Source organism: Siphateles boraxobius, unplaced genomic scaffold (genome assembly GCF_051911475.1).
Source record: "Siphateles boraxobius isolate OS27281-9 unplaced genomic scaffold, OSU_SipBor_1 8, whole genome shotgun sequence".
Taxonomy (NCBI): Eukaryota; Metazoa; Chordata; class Actinopteri; order Cypriniformes; family Leuciscidae; genus Siphateles; species Siphateles boraxobius.
In genome coordinates, this window is record NW_027509208.1 from 35,462,373 (window position 1) to 35,482,149 (window position 19,777).

At 41.3% G+C, this 19,777-nt stretch overlaps 1 protein-coding gene across 1 annotated transcript in view; it reads left to right on the forward strand.

Annotated features, from left to right (window-relative positions):
- rpf2 (ribosome production factor 2 homolog) overlaps positions 1-17,537 on the forward strand; it is a 29,450-nt gene extending 11,913 nt beyond the window's left edge. Inside the window, exons 2-10 of the mRNA XM_077220595.1 lie at positions 4,359-4,491; positions 4,565-4,602; positions 10,616-10,655; positions 10,757-10,838; positions 11,303-11,379; positions 11,451-11,550; positions 14,623-14,725; positions 14,896-15,040; positions 17,040-17,537. Of these exons, the coding sequence (XP_077076710.1) occupies positions 4,359-4,491; positions 4,565-4,602; positions 10,616-10,655; positions 10,757-10,838; positions 11,303-11,379; positions 11,451-11,550; positions 14,623-14,725; positions 14,896-15,040; positions 17,040-17,219 (898 nt within the window). The 3' untranslated portion in view covers positions 17,220-17,537. The remainder of the gene's footprint in view (positions 1-4,358; positions 4,492-4,564; positions 4,603-10,615; positions 10,656-10,756; positions 10,839-11,302; positions 11,380-11,450; positions 11,551-14,622; positions 14,726-14,895; positions 15,041-17,039) is intronic.
- The last annotated feature ends 2,240 nt before the right edge of the window (positions 17,538-19,777 follow it).

Here is a 19,777-nt window from a genome sequence, read left to right on the forward strand (position 1 = left end):
GAAAACAATAAAAGACCTGAAATATTTCATTTGGTGTGCAATGAATCTAAAATATATGAAAGTTTAATTTTTATCATTACATTATGGAAAATAATGAACTTTATCACAATATGCTAATTTTTTGAGAAGGACCTGTATATTGATCGTTACTGACTGTATGGCACCGTTACTTTTGTATTTTTAGAACGATTGTAGCCAAATATCTGTCGACAGAACTATTAACCCAAACGAACACTAAACATTGGATTTACTACAGTAGCCAAATCAAACACAGAACCATGTTTACCATGCAAGTAGGTAAACAAGTGATAAACATTACATAAAAGCACTTTTCAAAGAATAATTTACTCTAACTGTGCGTTCACACCGCCGCCGGCGAGAGCGTCAAAGTGGCCGGAAGTCATTCATTGTCAATGAGAGCCGGCGGCGAGCTCCGGCGAGAGCGGTGCGGCGCGTCTTGGACGGTGAGAGCGGCGAGACGAGTTGAAGTCAGGTCAACTTTATGGTAATAAGCAATGACGCGGTTCGCCGGCAACCGGCAGCAACCAATCGGAATATAGAAGTGCTCCGTTTGAGAGGAGTCCAGAGAACGCAGTCCTGTAAACTTTGGTTCCGACCACATTAGTTCCCAAGCAAAATTGAGGAGGTTGATCATTTGAATTTGAAAAGGCACGCAACACTAGTATTTATAGGCAATATTTTCGCGCTAGAACGCTTGTTTTTCAGCGGGAATGCAAATTATAATGGCACTTAACCTGTTAACCTTCAAGGCCACTTTTGAAAAATCCCCAGAAATGGCATACCCAAACTTAAACAGATTCAGATCATGAACCCTTTGCACTAAAAGCACAAGTATGATCTCATTTGAAAGCTGACACCTAGTAGTTTATTGTAAATGTAGAAATAATTATTGTCATAATGAAAAAAAAATGTTTAAATAGCTTCAAAGTTTTGTAAAGTTATTATAAATTTACTTTTATGAAACATCTTCATAAAAATAAAATTGAAGTTGGCCCTGGAGGAATCTAGAAATGCACTGCAGCTAAAGCCATATGTGTGACCTTTTTATATTTAAAATCTGAAAATGATAAGTCTAAAACTCTGTATTTAGTTAAATGTTTTTCAAGATCATGTCAAATTACTTTATTTTGATTAGACTCTAAAATGCAAACTGATGTTTAGTCATCTTCTGAGTCATCTAATCAGTCTATTGTCTCTATTATTTTGTGGTGCAAACGAGCCCCATTCAGAGTCAGTCTCCCCTGCACACATTTACACCTCTCCAGACTGGTTATGGCTCTAAATATGCATTTCTTTTGTCTGCATTATAGCTACTAACGACTGGCTATTCACAGGCTATTCATAGGGTTTCAAACCCTAATTTCTTTTATCAAAGTTCTCACTAAATATTTGAAACTGGTATCAAATGCACTGAAACATTTCAGTAAGCATTCCTATTTAGAAAAAAATCATAAAACAATAACTGCTGGTGGCAGGTGCACCTGGGCTAGCTAGCATGTTAGCTTAGCACACCATCAATACACGACCATTTATGAGATTAAAACCATGTTTGTGCTCCAAACTTACTTTATAACGCAAGTCGAGTGTTTTAAATAATCTTCTGTGACCTAATTTGGCTTCAGATAAAAAAAAATCCGACAGAAAATGCATTATTTATAGTGTTCTGCACGATGATGAAATCTATATCGATTAGCATTACATTATAAATATAATCTATTATTATGAAATACCTGGCATGGCTTGAAGAACACAGGTAACTCAAATATCATTGCAATCATGTTTATTGTCTTCAAAACATCTTTATCTGCATGTTACAGCGATCTCTGTCAGCTACTTTCTGTATCAGTGACGTCCTGGAATGTCACATGACTATGGGTCTTCTTCGTGATCCATATATGGACTGTTATTGTGCATATAGCGCCCTCAGGCTATTGGTATGAATTGAAAACACAGCACATCTCAGTAAGAAGCGATCATAATGATTACATCGACGCATTTGGGTATAAATTCAACAAATATTATTCCTGTCTATAGAAATATGATGTGAATCTATGAGAATATATCAATATTTCTCCAAGTCTGCACATTTTTGAGCTAAAGCCCTGAGGGACGATGTTTTGCGAATCGCTGTCATGACGACAGCACGGAGTGTTTTTTATGAATGGACCAGCTGACGCTCATAATTCATTTTAAAGGTATCGACTCATTTTTTCATTTCATAACTCCTGACACAAATTAAGACATAACTGTCACTATAAGTTTCTCAGAATACAATAGTGGTCAAATACTGAATCTTGAGTATTATATATTTTTAATGATGTATAGTTTGTCAAGGTATAACATTAAATCTGATAGTAAATTTGAACTAAATAAAAAAAAAACCGCTTCAGTGCGCCGACGCTCTGGAAACGGTTAACAGGTTAACCATGAACACAAAAGCCACACCACATAAATGGCTTTTAATTTGTTTATTTCATTAGCAAACATGTCACTATAATTGTTAAGTTTTTTCCATCGATCAATTTTCTGCAAAAATAACGATCGACATGCTTGTTTGCTTTGTGGCCCCTTTAAATACAGTTGTAAAAAAGACCACGTGTTTGATCTACGTCAGAGCGTCCACCTAACTTTCCACGGCGTCGCTGGCAGGGCGGCGAGAGCAAATTTTGCCGCTCTCGCCAGCGGCGGTGTGAACGTACAGTAATTCCAAGTTCGCTGTTGAGATTTATAAAAAGTTTGTAACGTGTCAGTTGTTTACTTCCTTGCTACAACGTACAATCAACAATACAAACTATTACAGGAAAACACATCGACGAAAAATAAATCATACTTACAGATTGTGGCCCGTAAACAACAGCTTCTGTTCTTAAAGCAGGAACTGCTCCATCTTTCAGCACAAGCCGTTGTGCTAATCCTGCATTGAACTCAATCGCCAAGATTGTGGAAGCTTTCCTCCTTAAAATGTGCAGCACAGAGAGTGAGATTGGGTAATAATTAACCATTGATCCCTAACTCCCGCGACCCTAGGAAGGCTGAACAAAGTGGACCTGCAATCCGGGCACTGATGAAAATAACAGCGTTTTGATGACATTGCGGCGGCAACAACACTCCTATACCACAATAACTCTTCTCCAAAGCAATATAAAATGGCCTCGCCCCCCTTATTTCGTATTCTCGGAGGAGGGGTTTATTGGGGTTTGCTGACGTCAGCAACCCTGGAGGAATGTCGTGTAGTCCCTACCGGCTGTTTGCTGTAGTCCTTAGAAATTGATTTCTTTAAAAGCAAATATCTCCGTTTGCTTTGAACTTTGAGCGCTGTAACTTTGCAGATGTTGTTTATGCTCAAACAGTAACATTACACACTAACTAAAGTTAGAAAAGTGAAATTGTGTTTTACCACCCCTTTAAAGGGGAGGAGGCAGTGTGTGCGTGTGTCGGTGGTGAGGTTAAAGGGGAGCAGGCAGTGTTTGCGTGTGTCGGTGGTGAGGTTAAAGGGGAGCAGGCAGTGTGTGCGTGTGTCGGTGGTGAGGTTAAAGGGGAGCAGGCAGTGTTTGCGTGTGTCGGTGGTGAGGTTAAAGGGGAGCAGGCAGTGTGTGCGTGTGTCGGTGGTGAGGTTAAAGGGGAGCAGGCAGTGTGTGCGTGTGTCGGTGGTGAGGTTAAAGGGGAGCAGGCAGTGTGTGCGTGTGTCGGTGGTGAGGTTAAAGGGGAGCAGGCAGTGTGTGCGTGTGTCGGTGGTGAGGTTAAAGGGGAGCAGGCAGTGTGTGCGTGTGTCGGTGGTGAGTTTAAAGGGGAGCAGGCAGTGTGTGCGTGTGTCGGTGGTGAGGTTAAAGGGGAGCAGGCAGTGTGTGCGTGTGTCGGTGGTGAGGTTAAAGGGGAGCAGGCAGTGTGTGCGTGTGTCGGTGGTGAGGTTAAAGGGGAGCAGGCAGTGTGTGCGTGTGTCGGTGGTGAGTTTAAAGGGGAGCAGGCAGTGTGTGCGTGTGTCGGTGGTGAGGTTAAAGGGGAGCAGGCAGTGTGTGCGTGTGTCGGTGGTGAGGTTAAAGGGGAGCAGGCAGTGTGTGTGTGTGTCGGTGGTGAGGTTAAAGGGGAGCAGGCAGTGTGTGTGTGTGTCGGTGGTGAGGTTAAAGGGGAGCAGGCAGTGTGTGTGTGTATCGGTGGTGAGGTTAAAGGGGAGCAGGCAGTGACCCTGATGGGGGATGGGACGATTTCCGCCAATGCACACACACACACACAACAGTCAGTGTGTGTGTGTGTGTGTGTGTGTGTTCCGCCAGTAAAGAGCACACACACACACACACACACACACACACATGACAGTCAGTGTGTGTGTGTTCCTCCAGTAAGGCGAAGACGAGGCGCGCTAAGCGGTTCCTGCAGAGCCGCGAGCCGAAGCTGACGGAGAGCCTGAAGAACTGCATGATCATTAAAGGAGGGAACACCAGCGAGACGCTCTCTCAGGCCCTGAAGGATGTGGTGAGTTATGATCTTCATCATCATTATCATCAGCTGGGTGTGTGTGTTCCTCATCCGCTCTGTGTGTTTTCAGTACGCGCTGAAGAAACCCAATGCTGTGCTGTACAAGAAGTAAGTGTGACATCAACTGCAGGTAGAGTTTCAGATGTAATAAAGTCCCCTTTTACGCTGTTTTAAAGGCCCCTAATGTTGTTTTGGCATCTCCTACAACAGGTTCACATGCATATAAAGTCAAAAACACTTTTATTTTCTCAAACTCACAGCAGCATCAGCTCTTTTCTCTGTGTCTGAAACGCTTCAATAGGGAATGTAAAGGTGACGTCACGCTGTGTTCAGGGTTCCCGCGGATCCTTAAAAAGTCTTAAATTAGATTTTTAAAATATAAGGCCATAAAAAGTCTTATAAAGTCTTATTTTTACTTATGAAAGGTCTTAAATTTTAGATGACACTTCGACTTAGACATCTAAATGTTTTCCAAATTAAAACTAATTAGCGTAGTATTATTTTTTATTATTCTATCTTTGTGGATTTGCTTGTTCACGTGACAATTCGCATCACATTAGCGGCAGAATAACATCTGTCTCCTGCACGCGAGAGAGGAGAAAAAAAGAAAGTTGGCAAATGTCAGTTCAGTCGTAAGTTCATTCTTTATGTGCGTAGGGGTGTGCGATGTGTATTGTCTATTATGATATTGTAATCATTGTTTTAACGATGTATGAGGCACTGTGAGCTGACATCGCATTTGTCTCTCGTGCTTTCACTGCGTGATGTGTGCAGTTATAGGTATGTCCCCAAATTAGGTTTTGTCTTATATTTACATCATATTATGTTCTTATATTAGAATATCACATCAGTGAGTGCCGTTTTCCCGTGCACAAGTGCGATATTTATGTTATACAATAGTTAAATTAAAAATAAATTAACATTGTGAGTTACTTTTTAGACACCATATTGTCAATATTGTTTGTTTTCCCTTTATTTTGCCGACTAGAATTTCAAAGTGAAACAGTAGCAGAGTCTCAATGCAACAGACATCGATGATTTCTTGACTGAAATCCGCGTTTTGAATGAGTCATTTTAACGATTCAATTAACAATCACTTGTTTCTTTCCCGAATGAATCAGCCGTTTGAACAAATCGGTTGAATGAATGAATGACTCCCTCAACTCGCTTAAGACAGTGTGACTTGCCGCCGCCTACTGGCGGGTTTAGTTTCATATTTAAAGTACCCTTTAATTAAAACGTTAAAATTAGAAATCATTTAAATATTGATTTAAAAAAAATAAACCATAGCATGGAGAGTAAATATTAATGCCACTTCTGATGCTGCTTGTCACCTCTAGACTGCACTGCAAAGATGGATTTTGATTGAATGATTTAATTTGACTGGTAACGGTGGTACTGTATAATTGTGTAATTAATTATTACTGTATAAATAAGTATAATTACTGTATAATTTAATTTGAATAATTTGAATGTTAGTATTTGACATAAAAGGTGATGCATAACTCTAAATAAGTTTAGAAAAAAATGTCCATATATAGGTAAAAATGCCCCTGGAATATTTTTGTCAATATTGCTCACCCCTAATGTATGGTATTAATTTTGATTTCTTCAGGTCTTAAAAAGTTCTTGAAAAGACTTAAATTTGACTTTAAAAAGGGTGCAGGAACCCTGTGTGTTGCAATATGGGTCCGCCGCCATATTTACAGGATTGTGCTCTACACCGCTGTATTTGAATTCGTGTGTTGGAGGCTGTATTTAGCTTTTCTGTCAAGATTTTAATAAACGTCGATATGGTTGGTCAGTGCTGCTTAATCAAGAACTGCCATAGCAGGTCACATCGTCGATGCTGCCACGCCCCCATGTCAAAAAAACGAGTGTTGAAGTGCTGCGAGTCTATGGTCAACCTCCTCTAACTTAGCTACAGCCACTCAAAAGATAGCATGGCAACTGCAGATGCAGGAGACCCATCGACAGAACTTGAACCCCCTCCTCTTTCATTGAAGTCGCAGGTCTGGACGTTTTTTGGATTTCCAGTGAGTTATGTTGACAATGTTTGCGCTTCAAAAAAGCCACAGTTTGCAGACATCCCAAGTCTCGCGGAAGTTCCGAGAGTCTCCCGCATATTGATAGCGGCTCCCTGATGCACGCAAATTAGTTAAAATCTCCCGGAATTTAGAGTGAGCGAGCAAGAACGCGCATGCGAGACAGAAAAAACTATGCTCCAAACCATATAGCGCGCGCACGGCAGAGAGGGAGAGAGCGAGAGACCTTGCGTGTGTGCCTCATGAAGCGCATGTAAGACAGAGAGCATCCTGATTGGCCGGTTTCGGCTTTAAAAAAGTAAATGTAAAAGTCGAGAATCGAATCGAACCGTGACCTTACAATCGAAAATTTAATCGAATCGTGACACCCCTAGTAAACTATTGATTGTGAATTATGTATTCATTAATTTCTAATCAACATAACCACGAGTTACAAAAATAAGCCTGCCCACCACAAGCAAAATAAAACTGGGTTTTTAGACGATGTTGACGATTATAACAAATCTTTTTTTTCATTGAAAATGCAACTGCTCAGACCCACTCCTTATGACTTACCTATTACCTATAAATAACACAACTTTTATAATGCTAAAATCTTTCAAATTTAGCTTTTAGTTTGTTTTAATAACTTGGCCAGAAACACAAGTTCCATCTTACCTTTGCGTACGACTGTGCTCTCGCAGTTAGCCGGCCTGTGAATGAGGAGGTCTTTTAACGTTACCCAGCCACTGCAAAACTGTTTAAGAGCTTCAAGGGATTTATAGCTCTTAAACTCCTGCAAAGTGTACGCACTCAATCCAAAAACTAGGTAATTAACACACCCACACCTAGGGGTGTAACGATACACAAAACTGACGGTTCGGTTTTCCCACGGTTTTGACGTCTCGGTTTCGGTTCGGTTCGGTTTAGAAAGCTAAAAAAAAAAATTTAAACAGTGGTTTAATGAAAAAATGGTGTCTTTAAATTAATTCAATTACAATTAAACGTTTTGCAAGGATTAAAAATCTGCTAATGCTGTAAACTATATAGGGAGCCGCACATTACTATAACATTAAAGGTTAACAACAGAGCCTAAATTAAGATGCTATTTATTTTTTAGATATAATAATCAACACCCAACACATTATATGAAAACATGTAAACTGAACATAAGGCAGTTTTTGCATTAACTTTACTCTAATTTGTTATTGAAATATAATAATTTACACAGTTGCTGTCATTTTCATGAAAGATATTTTAAACGTACATTATATAATCAAGATATAATTAACAGGTTGAGTAAAATATAATATATAGGATAATATAGTGCATTTATTTAGTGCAAGAGTTCATTTCTCTAGGAACCAACAAGTTGTGGACACTGAATCACTTGCCTGCTGAGGTAAATATAATGCTAGTGAGAAGCTATGCAGTTTTATTGATGTCTTTACGCTGCTGAAACACTGATTGAGCGATTACACGAGTTATGATGCCTTTCAGTAAGTATACTGTATTTTTCAACATACCTTCAGGTGTCCATTCATGCTTATTCTGTAACTGAGGAAGAGATGATCGCGTTTACTCGCGCTGCCGCTTGAAATGAGGAGCTAGTACAGTGGTCTCACGCCACATCAGAGAGCGCCAAAACGGCATTTATTGTTTGATTTTTTTCGTGATCAAATAGTCCGAATTTGAAGATTACACCTTGCTTATTATCGAAAGTAACAAAACACGGAGCTTGCTATTTGGTGTTAATGGTGGTTAGGCTACAAAACTGAATTCGTTGTGTACACATTCCAGGTCCAATGAGCCGGGCGGGGCCGGGGTAGCAGGGGGCGGGGCGTGTTCGGTTCGCCATGAGAGTATCGCGATTCGAATCGTGGGTTCTGTATGGCGGTTCTTCGGTTAGAATATCGTTACACCCCTACCCACACCCAAACACACACACTATTAAATGTCATAGCAAAGGCCTGGTGAAAAGGTAAACAGAGATCGTGCCTGTAAACATGGCGCCCACGTCCAATAATGCAACACTGCGTGACGTACCTTCACATTCCCTATACAGATTCAGTCTCTCTAATCTCCACCTCTCTGAGAGCTGCTCTGCTGTGATTGGTCAGAAAGCAAACGCTCATTATCATATCTGAATCTCAGCTCTTGTCACACAGTGATACGAACAGTAACGATGGCGTGGGTTTTACCGTATAAATCTCATGAAAGTGGATTTGCTTTGGCAGCAGAAAATAGCGTCTTCTCAACATGAACAACACAATCCAAACTCTTCCAGTCTCAGATAAACTACAGGGTTTGAGGGCGGAGCTAAGTTACGCTGCTCAGCCAATCAGGACCAAAGGCTACAGGGGTGTAACTGTACACTTATTCACACTGAACCGTTTCGGTACAGCACTTTAGGTACGGTGCACGTGTACCAATACAGTAGTAGAAGATACTTCAAATCTAAGTTCCCACACAAACATATTAAATATTCTGTCCATTTTATCCCTAAATTCAATCAATAAATGGCATTTTGACGCTCTTTAATGTGGCGTGAGAGATCGCTGTATGGGTGGCTCAGTTTAAGCAGCAGCGCGAGTGAAAGCGATCATCTCTTCATAATAAACATTAGTGAACATCAAAAGGTATGTTGAAAGATACAGTACAACTTACTGAAATCCATATCAGGACTCGTGTAATCGCTCAGTTAGTGTTAAAACAGCTTGTAAACAATATCCCACGTAGCATCAGTTACCTCAGGACAGTCATTCGGTGCATCACAGCTCATTAGTCAGCCAGAGAAATGAACTCCCGCTAAATATATGCACTATATTAGCCTATATATCCATTATTTTTTACTTAACCTGCCACTGATGTCTTGATTATTTAATATCTTATATTTAAAATATCTGTCATGAAAATGACAGCCACTGTGTAAATGATTATATTTCAACAACAAATTGGAGTAAAAACATATAATCACATTTAGTAGTTAATGCAAAAAGTGCCTTATGTGCAGTTTACATGTTTGCATACAATTTGTTGATTATTCTATCTAAAAATTAATTTAGGCTAATATGTGCTTTGTTGTTAACCTTTAATATTAAAGTATTGTGAAAGTAAAGCCCCGTTCACACTACAAGCGACTTTGTCGCTGCATGTCGCCAGTGGCTGGCGATGAGGTCGCTAGTGGGCGTTTCCACTACTGGTTGCCTTTATGAATGACATCCAATGATGTGGAGGAGGATCATGCGCGCTCCGCTCCTATTGGTTGTCGCTCCCGAAAGTCGCTCTTCATTTGCATTTGCAAGTTAAACAGATCTCAACTTTGTCGTGTCGCCAGACACGCCCCATCCGGTCGCCAACGGTCGCGACCATGCGTGTCGCCGGAAGTGGCCCGCTCACCATTGAAAATTAATGGTATCGTGTCGCTTGGTCGCGTGTAGTGTGAACGCAGCTTAAGAGTTCCTATAGTGTTTACAGCAGAGGTCTTCAATCCTGCTCCTGGAGGGCCGGTGTCCTGCAGAGTTTAGTTCCAACCCTAATCAAACACACCTGAATCAGCTCATCAAGCTCTTCAGGATCGCTTGAATATACAAAAGGCAGGTGTGCTGAAGCAGGTTGTAACTAAACTCTGCAGGACAGTGGCCCTCCAGGAGCAGGATTGAAGACCTCTGGTTTACAGCATTAGCACAGATATTTCTTTTTGTAAAGAAACTTAATTATAACTGAATTCATTTAAAGACAGAGACACAATTTGTTAAGTAAACAAATGTTTAATAATAATAATAAAAAATAAAAGAAACACCTGCTGTACAAAACCATCAGCTTTGTGTACCGCTACACCCCTAATAGACCAGCTTTACGCAAATTACTTACAAACCTACAAATCAGGAATCGAGCAGGAAGTGAGACTGGATTACTGACGATTCATTTCAGTTCAGAATCACTTTTCTTTTAGGAGACAGTCACTCCAGTTATCTGTGAAACTGCAGATCATTTACATCCACAAACAGCTGTATTACACTGCATGAAAGATCGTCTGAACTAGCGTAGCTGAATTTGTGTTAGTGTGATGGTGATGTGTGTTGTTGTCCTGACAGGAAGAACATGGTCCGGCCCTTCGAGGACTCCACTGCTCTGGTGAGATCATGCTTCACGCTTGTGTGTGTGTGTGTGTGTGTGTGTGTGTGTGTGTGTGTGTCGAGGCCTGTGTGTAACCGTGCTCTGTTTGCTTCCCTCAGGAGTTCTTCTCCAAGAAGTCAGACTGTTCCCTGTTTCTGTTCGGCTCACACAACAAGAAGAGACCCAACAACCTCATATTCGGTGCGTGTGTGTGTGCGTCCATGTGTGAATGTGTGCTGGTGTCCTCCACAGGACGCATGTTCGACTTCCATGTGAATGTGTGTGGGTGTGTGTTAATGTGTGCTGGTGTCCTCCACAGGACGCATGTTCGACTTCCACGTGAGTGTGTATTAATGTGTGCTGGTGTCCTCCACAGGTCGCGTGTTCGACTTCCACGTGTGTGTTAATGTGTGCAGTGTCCTCCACAGGACGCATGTTTGACTTCCACGTGTGTGTGTGTGTGTGTGTGTGTGTGTGTGTGTGCGTGTGTGTGTTAATGTGTGCTGGTGTCCTCCACAGGACGCATGTTCAACTTCCACGTGTGTGTGTATGTGTTAATGTGAGCTGGTGTCCTCCACAGGACGCATGTTCGACTTCCACGTGTGTGTGTGTGTGTGTGTGTGTGTGTGTGTGTGTGTGTTAATGTGTGCTGGTGTCCTCCACAGGACGCATGTTCGACTTCCACGTGCTGGACATGTTTGAGCTGGGCGTCGAGCGGTGTGTGTCTCTGAAGGCCCTGAAGGTGAGCAGCAGTGTGTGTTTGTGTGTGTGTGTGAGAGAGAGATGGGAGTGTAACATGAGCTGTGTGTGCAGAAGGACACGTGTCCCGTGGGAACTAAACCCCTGCTGGTGTTCGCCGGAGAGCTGTTCGACACGGACCGCGAGCACCAGCGCCTGAGGAGCGTCCTGACAGGTGCGTGTCACACACACTGTGTTATCTGTGCAGTCTTGTGTAGGACTCATCCCTCATGCACGTTATCACGATAATCCAAATTCCTGTGCGGTAAATGGTTTTATCAGCCAATTAGGAGGCAGTGTTCAGACCAGGGCTTAAAAACGGAAAAAAAATTCTGTTCATGGGTTTCTTCTCTGTTACCGTTTCCTTGTGTTTTCCATCTAGTCATAGCAATACAACATCATATATTATAAGATTTTGTCCAAATGTAGCCTATTCAACGAAACGAAAGTTTAAAGATAGAAATCAAAGTATTTCTTCAATATATTTTAAAATGTTTGCTGTGGTTAAAAAAAAATGCATACTCGTATAAAATTGCGTTTTTGAGAGTAAAAATGATAAGTCGCGTACAGCAATAATGTAAAATACCAGTAAAGAAAGTAAAATGATTACAATCATTACAAACACTATAAAACTAGGCTATTTTAGTTCCCTCACAAACCCTCTAAAATTAACAGTACTCAGGATATATAAATGTCAAGCCACAACGATTTACTACAAAGTGAAACTGATGCCTACCTCTTTGGCACAAATCCAAATGTTTCCATTTTCGCGATGTATTTGGATGCTAAACTATTATGAATTGTGTGAACTAGGCTTTGTACTTACCTCGCATGATCGACGTAAAACCTCATTCCTACACACACACTTATATATATATATATATATATATATATATATATATATATAAAAATAACAGCAGTGAGGCTTCACACTGCACAGATTTACTATAGACTATTTAAATTTTGTAGTGCAACTTTCTATATGTTAGGTTGACTGCATTTTATTTTGATAATGAACAGGCTGTGATGTTAATATAATAATAGACTGTGATGTTAATATACAGGTCCTTCTAAAAAATTAGCATATTGTGATAAAGTTCATTATTTTCCATAATGTAATGATAAAAATTTAACTTTCATATATTTTAGATTCATTGCACACCAACTGAAATATTTCAGGTCTTTTATTGTTTTAATACTGATGATTTTGGCATACAGCTCATGAAAACCAAAAAATTCCTATCTCAAAAAATTAGCATATCGTGAAAAGGTTCTCTAAACGAGCTATTAACCTAATCATCTGAATCAACTAATTAACTCTAAACACCTGCAAAAGATTCCTGAGGCTTTTAAAAACTCCCAGCCTGTTTCATTACTCAAAACCGCAATCATGGGTAAGACTGCCGACCTGACTGCTTTCCAGAAGGCCATCATTGACACCCTCAAGCAAGAGGGTAAGACACAGAAAGAAATTTCTGAACAAATAGGCTGTTCCCAGAGTGCTGTATCAAGGCACCTCAGTGGGAAGTCTGTGGGAAGGAAAAAGTGTGGCAAAAAACACTGCACAACGAGAAGAGGTGACCGGACCCTGAGGAAGATTGTGGAGAAGGACCGATTCCAGACCTTGGGGGACCTGCGGAAGCAGTGGACTGAGTCTGGAGTAGAAACATCTAGAGCCACCGTGCACAGGCGTGTGCAGGAAATGGGCTACAGGTGCCGCATTCCCCAGGTCAAGCCACTTTTGAACCAGAAACAGCGGCAGAAGCGCCTGACCTGGGCTACAGAGAAGCAGCACTGGAGTACCCACAGTCAGTGATGGTCTGGGGTGCCATGTCAGCTGCTGGTGTTGGTCCACTGTGTTTTATCAAGGGCAGGGTCAATGCAGCTAGCTATCAGGAGATTTTGGAGCACTTCATGCTTCCATCTGCTGAAAAGCTTTATGGAGATGAAGATTTAATTTTTCAGCACGACCTGGCACCTGCTCACAGTGCCAAAACCACTGGTAAATGGTTTACTGACCATGGTATTACTGTGCTCAATTGGCCTGCCAACTCTCCTGACCTGAACCCCATAGAGAATCTGTGGGATATTGTGAAGAGAAAGTTGAGAGACGCAAGACCCAACACTCTGGATGAGCTTAAGGACGCTATCGAAGCATCCTGGGCCTCCATTACACCTCAGCAGTGCCACAGGCTGATTGCCTCCATGCCACGCCACAGTTTCTTTCTTTGTCTTACCCTCTTGCTTGAGGGTGTCAATGATGGCCTTCTGGACAGCAGTCAGGTCGGCAGTCTTACCCATGATTGGGGTTTTGAGTAATGAAACAGGCTGGGAGTTTTAAAAAGCCTCAGGAATCTTTTGCAGGTGTTTAGAGTTAATTAGTTGATTCAGATGATTAGGTTAATAGCTCATTTAGAGAACCTTTTCATGATATGCTAATTTTTTGAGATAGGAATTTTGGGTTTTCATGAGCTGTATGCCAAAATCATCAGTATTAAAACAATAAAAGACCTGAAATATTTTAGTTGGTGTGCAATGAATCTAAAATATATGAAAGTTTAATTTTTATCATTACATTATGGAAAATAATGAACTTTATCACAATATGCTAATTTTTTGAGAAGGACCTGTTTGTTCTGTTAACAGCGATCACAGGAGTTCGGCTACACTGTCATATGTGGGCATACGGACATGATTCAAAACTCTAAAGCTTTTGTAAAATACAGAAAACAAGCAGGAGGGCGTTCTTAATGAACCGAAACTCAGCAAAAAAATTTAGTTTTATTTATAAAGCACAATTAAAAACAACTGCTGTTGACCAATGTTCTGTACAAAATGAAAACCATTAAATAAAATACGGACAAAGACACAAGTAAACAACAAAGCATAAAAAGACATCTAACTCGTCAATTATAAGCCAGATCAGATAAAAATGCCACACATTTTTCTGCAATCTTAATTGCAGCAGTTTGATTGAAATATTACTGTTTATTTACATGAGGTAAAGTTTAATTGCAACATTTTTCACATGCGATTAAATTATAAGATTTAGGCTGTGTTGATTTGGTTGAGTGTTTCCTCAGGACACGTGTGTTGTTGAGGCTGTAACCGTCCTCATCTCTCTCTCTGTGTGTGTGTGTGTGTGTGTGTGTGTGTGTGTGTGCGTGTGTGTGCGTGTGTGTGTGCGTGTGTGTGTGCGTGTGTGTGCGTGTGTGTGTGTGTGTGTGTGCGTGCGTGCGTGTGTCAGATTTCTTCTGTGGTCCTCGAGTGTCTGCGGTGCGTCTGGCTGGACTGGAGCACGTGCTTCACTTCACAGCGCTGGAGGGCAGGATTTACATGCGCAGCTACAGGTCACACACACACACACACACACACACACACACACACACACACACACACACACACACACACCACACACCACACACCGCACCACACACACTCTCCAGACAGCACCACACACACATACTCCTGACAGCACCACACACACACACACACTCTCCTGACAGCAGTGTTTTCACAGGGTGCTGCTGAAGAGATCGGGCTGCCGGACGCCCCGGGTCCAGCTGGAGGACATGGGCCCGTCCTTCGACTTCATCATGAGGAGAAGTCACATGGCCTCAGATGATCTGTATAGAACCGCCCACAAAAAACCCAAAGGAGTAAAGGTGCTACATACACTCTCATACACTCTCTCTCTCATCATCAGGTCATTTCATAGACTTGCATTGCTTTTCTGTCTTGTGTCCTAACCCGACCTCTGATGCCAAACTGTAGGGCTGGGCATCGCCTGCTTTTTAAGATGTCTTCAGTTCAGCAGAGTTCATCATTCATGTGTGTCTCGCTCACTTATAGTGATTGGATTAGGGCTGTCGCGATAACCGCAATATTGTAGTAACGCGCTACTGACTGGTTAACCGCAGAGATATAACTGCAGCAACCGCGATATTCATGTGTTTTCTTGAATAAGTTAATAATGATAACAAGACTGTTTATTAGGGGTGTAACAATACATCGATATGGATCGATGCATCGATCAAAGGTCTAACATGCCACAAAATATCGATATACGGTACCTTTATTTTGACACTCTCCACATCCTCACGTAACCTTTCTCAGCTAAAATAGACACCTGACAAGATTGTCTATTTTTGTCTATTGTCTAAAACCCTTTGTCACAAATGCCGGTATTTTCCACTGTCAAGGCATCGCGAGTTCAATGGTTTACAGTAGAAACGACAAGCACCCTTGTTGTTTGTGAACACAATCCGAAAAGTCTGTTTTAGCGAATCAGTGCGCAGTGTTCAGGTCAGGTGACAAGACAGCTATTCACTTTGAAAAGACACGCCAGCTGAGAGGAGTTTCATCAAAGCTGATTAAAAGTGATCGAGGATGGATTTCAACAAACTTGATGAACCTGTGATATCTTCTTCGGGGCGTAAAAGGAAAATAAAAGCTGAAACTTTTTCAGGGAATCTTGCTAAAACAGCACGTTAGTGGTGAGGGAAAATCTCTCTGTATTGCATGTACGTAAATCAAAACAACAACATTTGACAGGCGTCTTTGTCAGCTGAGGAGATTAACGTTACAAAGATTAAGTGTTTTATTATGTATAATAGCAATTACTTGACTTTGTTTAACTCTGAAACATGAAATGTGGAGTTATCTGCTTTTGCCACACACAAAAAAAAATTATATAAAAAAATACTTTCATTGAATTTTAATGTTATAAGTTACCTGTATTTTTTTGCTATTATTACTTAATCAAAACAACCCAGCTGCAGTTTGATATATATTCAAATGCACAATAAAAATAAAAAACACAATATATGAAATGAACAAGAATGGAGTTATCTGTTTTTGCAAATGAACTCTTCTGTTATAGAGTTCATTTGCAAAAACAGATAACTCCGTTCTTGTTCATTTTCATATATCATGTTTTTTTTACTTGTAACTTTTAACAAACAACTTGTAAATGTCCCAATTGGGAGAGGGTGTGCAATTTTCAAAGAGTTTAATTCAACCCTCATGTTATATTTTTTTGGATGCATTTAAGGTATTGCCAAATATCGTATCGCTGGCTGAGAGAATCGGTATCGTATCGTGATGAACTGTCTGATTTACACCCCTATTGCAGACCCTCTCAGAGACCTGTGCACATCCATAGATTACACACACACCTCACCTGGACAGTTATTGAGCTGCTTCAACTTGTGAACACACAGAACATGTCAGGCTGTGCGAAATATATGTATTAGTATTGTACAGAAGAATGTACTTCTCAAAAAAAGTTTTCATTTTATTATTTTTACTGAATAATATCACATTTTCCTCATTTTAATTTGAACAGTGAATCTCTGTTGTGCAGCACTTGCTGAAAGATATAAGGAATTGTTCAGTTTTAATCACTTTCATAATTTTATTAGGAATAATAAATGACAAGAATTACAATAATCTGAAGTTAAATTGTGTAATTTTAATGATTCAGTTAATTAGACATGTTTTTTGATGACTATAATGTAATTTGCCCATTGAAACTGAATCCAGAAGAGTTGAGATGTAACTTATTGAGACGGGTTTGATGGGATGTGTGTGTTGATCTGTGTACAGTACAAGCTCCAGATCATGCTCATGTGATAGTCATGTGCTTCTTCATTTCACCTGCAGCCCAAGAAGAAGAAAAACATTTCCCATGATGCCTTCGGCACCAGGTTTGGCCGCTTACACATGCAGAAGCAGAACCTGGACAAACTGCAGACACGCAAGATGAAGGGTCTGAGGAAGAGGAAGAGGAGAGGAGAGCCGGCCGAGAGTGTGTCCCCGAAGACTGCTAAGACCGACAACTGACCACACACACACACGAAAGATGAAGGGTCTGAGGAAGAGGGAGAGGAGAGCCGGCAGAGAGTGTCCCCGAAGACTGCCAAGACCGACAACTGACCACACACATACACGCACACAAGATGAAGGGTCTGAGGAAGAGGAGTGGAGAGCTGATGGAGAGTGTGTCCCTGAAGACTGCCAAGACCGACAACTGACCGACTGTGTGTCGTGTAACTTGACACTTCAGAGCTTTCACACATTTCTCTACCAGATCCTTACACACATAGTTACACAACCACCTGATACAGTGTAAATGTGATGCAATAAACAGATTTTTCCAGATTGTGTGTTTGTGTGTGTGTGTGTGTGTGTGTGTGTGTGTACAAATGAATCCATCAATTCAGTCACAGTTGTGCTGTTATGTCTGATAACAATTGTGGTTCCGGTATTGTTGCAGACTGGACAGTGCTACTAGGGCACCAGCTTATAGAGATGTGTGCATTTAATAAATGATCAAAAGTTACAGTGAGTCTTTGTCCAGTGACAAAACATAACATGGTGTCAGAAAAAGGAACTGTCGAACGCTGGAGTGTTTGAGATTAAGTTCGCCAGCGACACTGGACCTATGGTAGAGCGGCCGTGGGGAGAGAGCACGAGTGTGTGCAGAAGCAGTTAAACAGACGCTGAGAGAACGTGTAATGTATTGATGACCGGAAACTGCAAGTGGTTGAACTGAACTGGCTTTATTCGTGTGTCTATCTATTATCGATGGTGACACAATAGCGCCTCATAGCGTTCAGATAATTACACTACAACATGTACACGTAATACATGACATCATCCCTTTTTTTATAGAAATGGATCAGTCTCACTGTGTTGTGGAGCTGCATCTGCACATGAGGAAACCAAGCTGAATCCGGATAGGCATATCGACATCACAGACAGAGACATAAACAGTCCACAGCAGTTAAAGTGACGCCAGCAGATGGTGCTGACCCATTTATGCAGCAATTTATCAGAACCCATATACAACCCGTTACATACACCCTCCTAAATTTCTGCTAAATCAGGAAAGCGCATCCATAAACAGAAAACCGAAGGGGAAAAAATGGATTACATTGAGCACTGCTGAGTAATAATCAGTTACAAAACTCCTACAGAGATATGCAAGGGTAGGCTGGTACCAAAACCTAAACCTTAACAGAGACGCTAGAGATGCCATTTACACCTCCCCTAATTGACACAGCTCAAAAACTCCAGTATCTGTCTACACTCAGCAACAGAATTACTCAAATGTACATTATAAAGTCTCAGGCTACACTGCAAAAACATTTCTCACAAAAGTAACAAAAGAACCCACTGAAGACCTTGAATCTTCCACAGCCTGGTCATTCAGCTCACATATTAATCTCTTTGGAGGTTTAATGGTCCTACCAGTCCTAGTCATGTCTGGGAATACTCACTTTGGCTGGGTGCAAATTACAGGCTCAATTGAGTCTACACTACTGGGAACATGTGAGTGTGCATCAGCTCTGTGGGGAGCTGTATGGGGTGACTGTGGGCAGACTGATCGTCCAGGAATGATGACTGACTCACATCACTGTTCCGGCCAGTACATACATGATTGTAGTCGACAACATCATCCTCATGAGGAGTATTCTCGACTGCATTGAATGAACTGTCATCATCATCAGGGACACCATCCAGCTGAGGGGTCTTCTCTACTGCATTGGATGAACTGGGAAAGTCAACAACAACTTCATCAGGTCCAGCATTCTTTCCAGATTGCAAAATCCATTTTTTTCATCACTGTCATGTAGGTCATGAGGCAGAGCATCATCATGATCACTTCCAGCACCAACTGACAGGGAATCAGACAACAGGTCAACATCATCGTCTCTCAACAGGAAACTGACAGGAAGTAGTAGTTTACGGTGAACTGTTTTTTCTTTGCCAGTGACTATGTCCTTCACACGGTAGACATTGATTGCTAATCTTACTGACAACACTTTGTAAGGAATTGACTCCCATTTGTCTGCGACTCTCTGTTTTCCTCTTTCACCTCTGTTTGCCAACAAAACCCTGTCGTCAATGGATAACCTTTTACCTTGCAGTCGTAAAGCTTGGCATGACGAGCCTGTTCAGCTGACCTGTATAACTGCTGAACATATATACAGAAAATATCATCCCATAAGCGGTGAGCCACTTGTTTGAGTGACTGGTTCTTACAAGGAAAAGGAAAGGCCATCTTGGTGAAATGAACCATCGCTACGAGAACATCAACAGACTTGTCTCCCTGCTCTGCTGTCCAGAAATTAATCCAAATCAATTCCATGGGCTCTGTGGTGTGAATGTTCTCCAGAGGAGCACGAGCATGAGGCTCCGGTGCCTTACCAACAATACAACGCTGGCATAATGACATAATGCACAATATCATGCGCCATGCCTGTCCAAAAGAACCTGTGTCTGGCCAGTGAGAGTGTGCGTGACCGTCCTTCGTGACCTGCGGCATCGTGTATGCCATGAAGCACTTTTTGTTTCAGGCAACCTGGTACAATGAACTGGTAGAGCTTGTTGTTCAT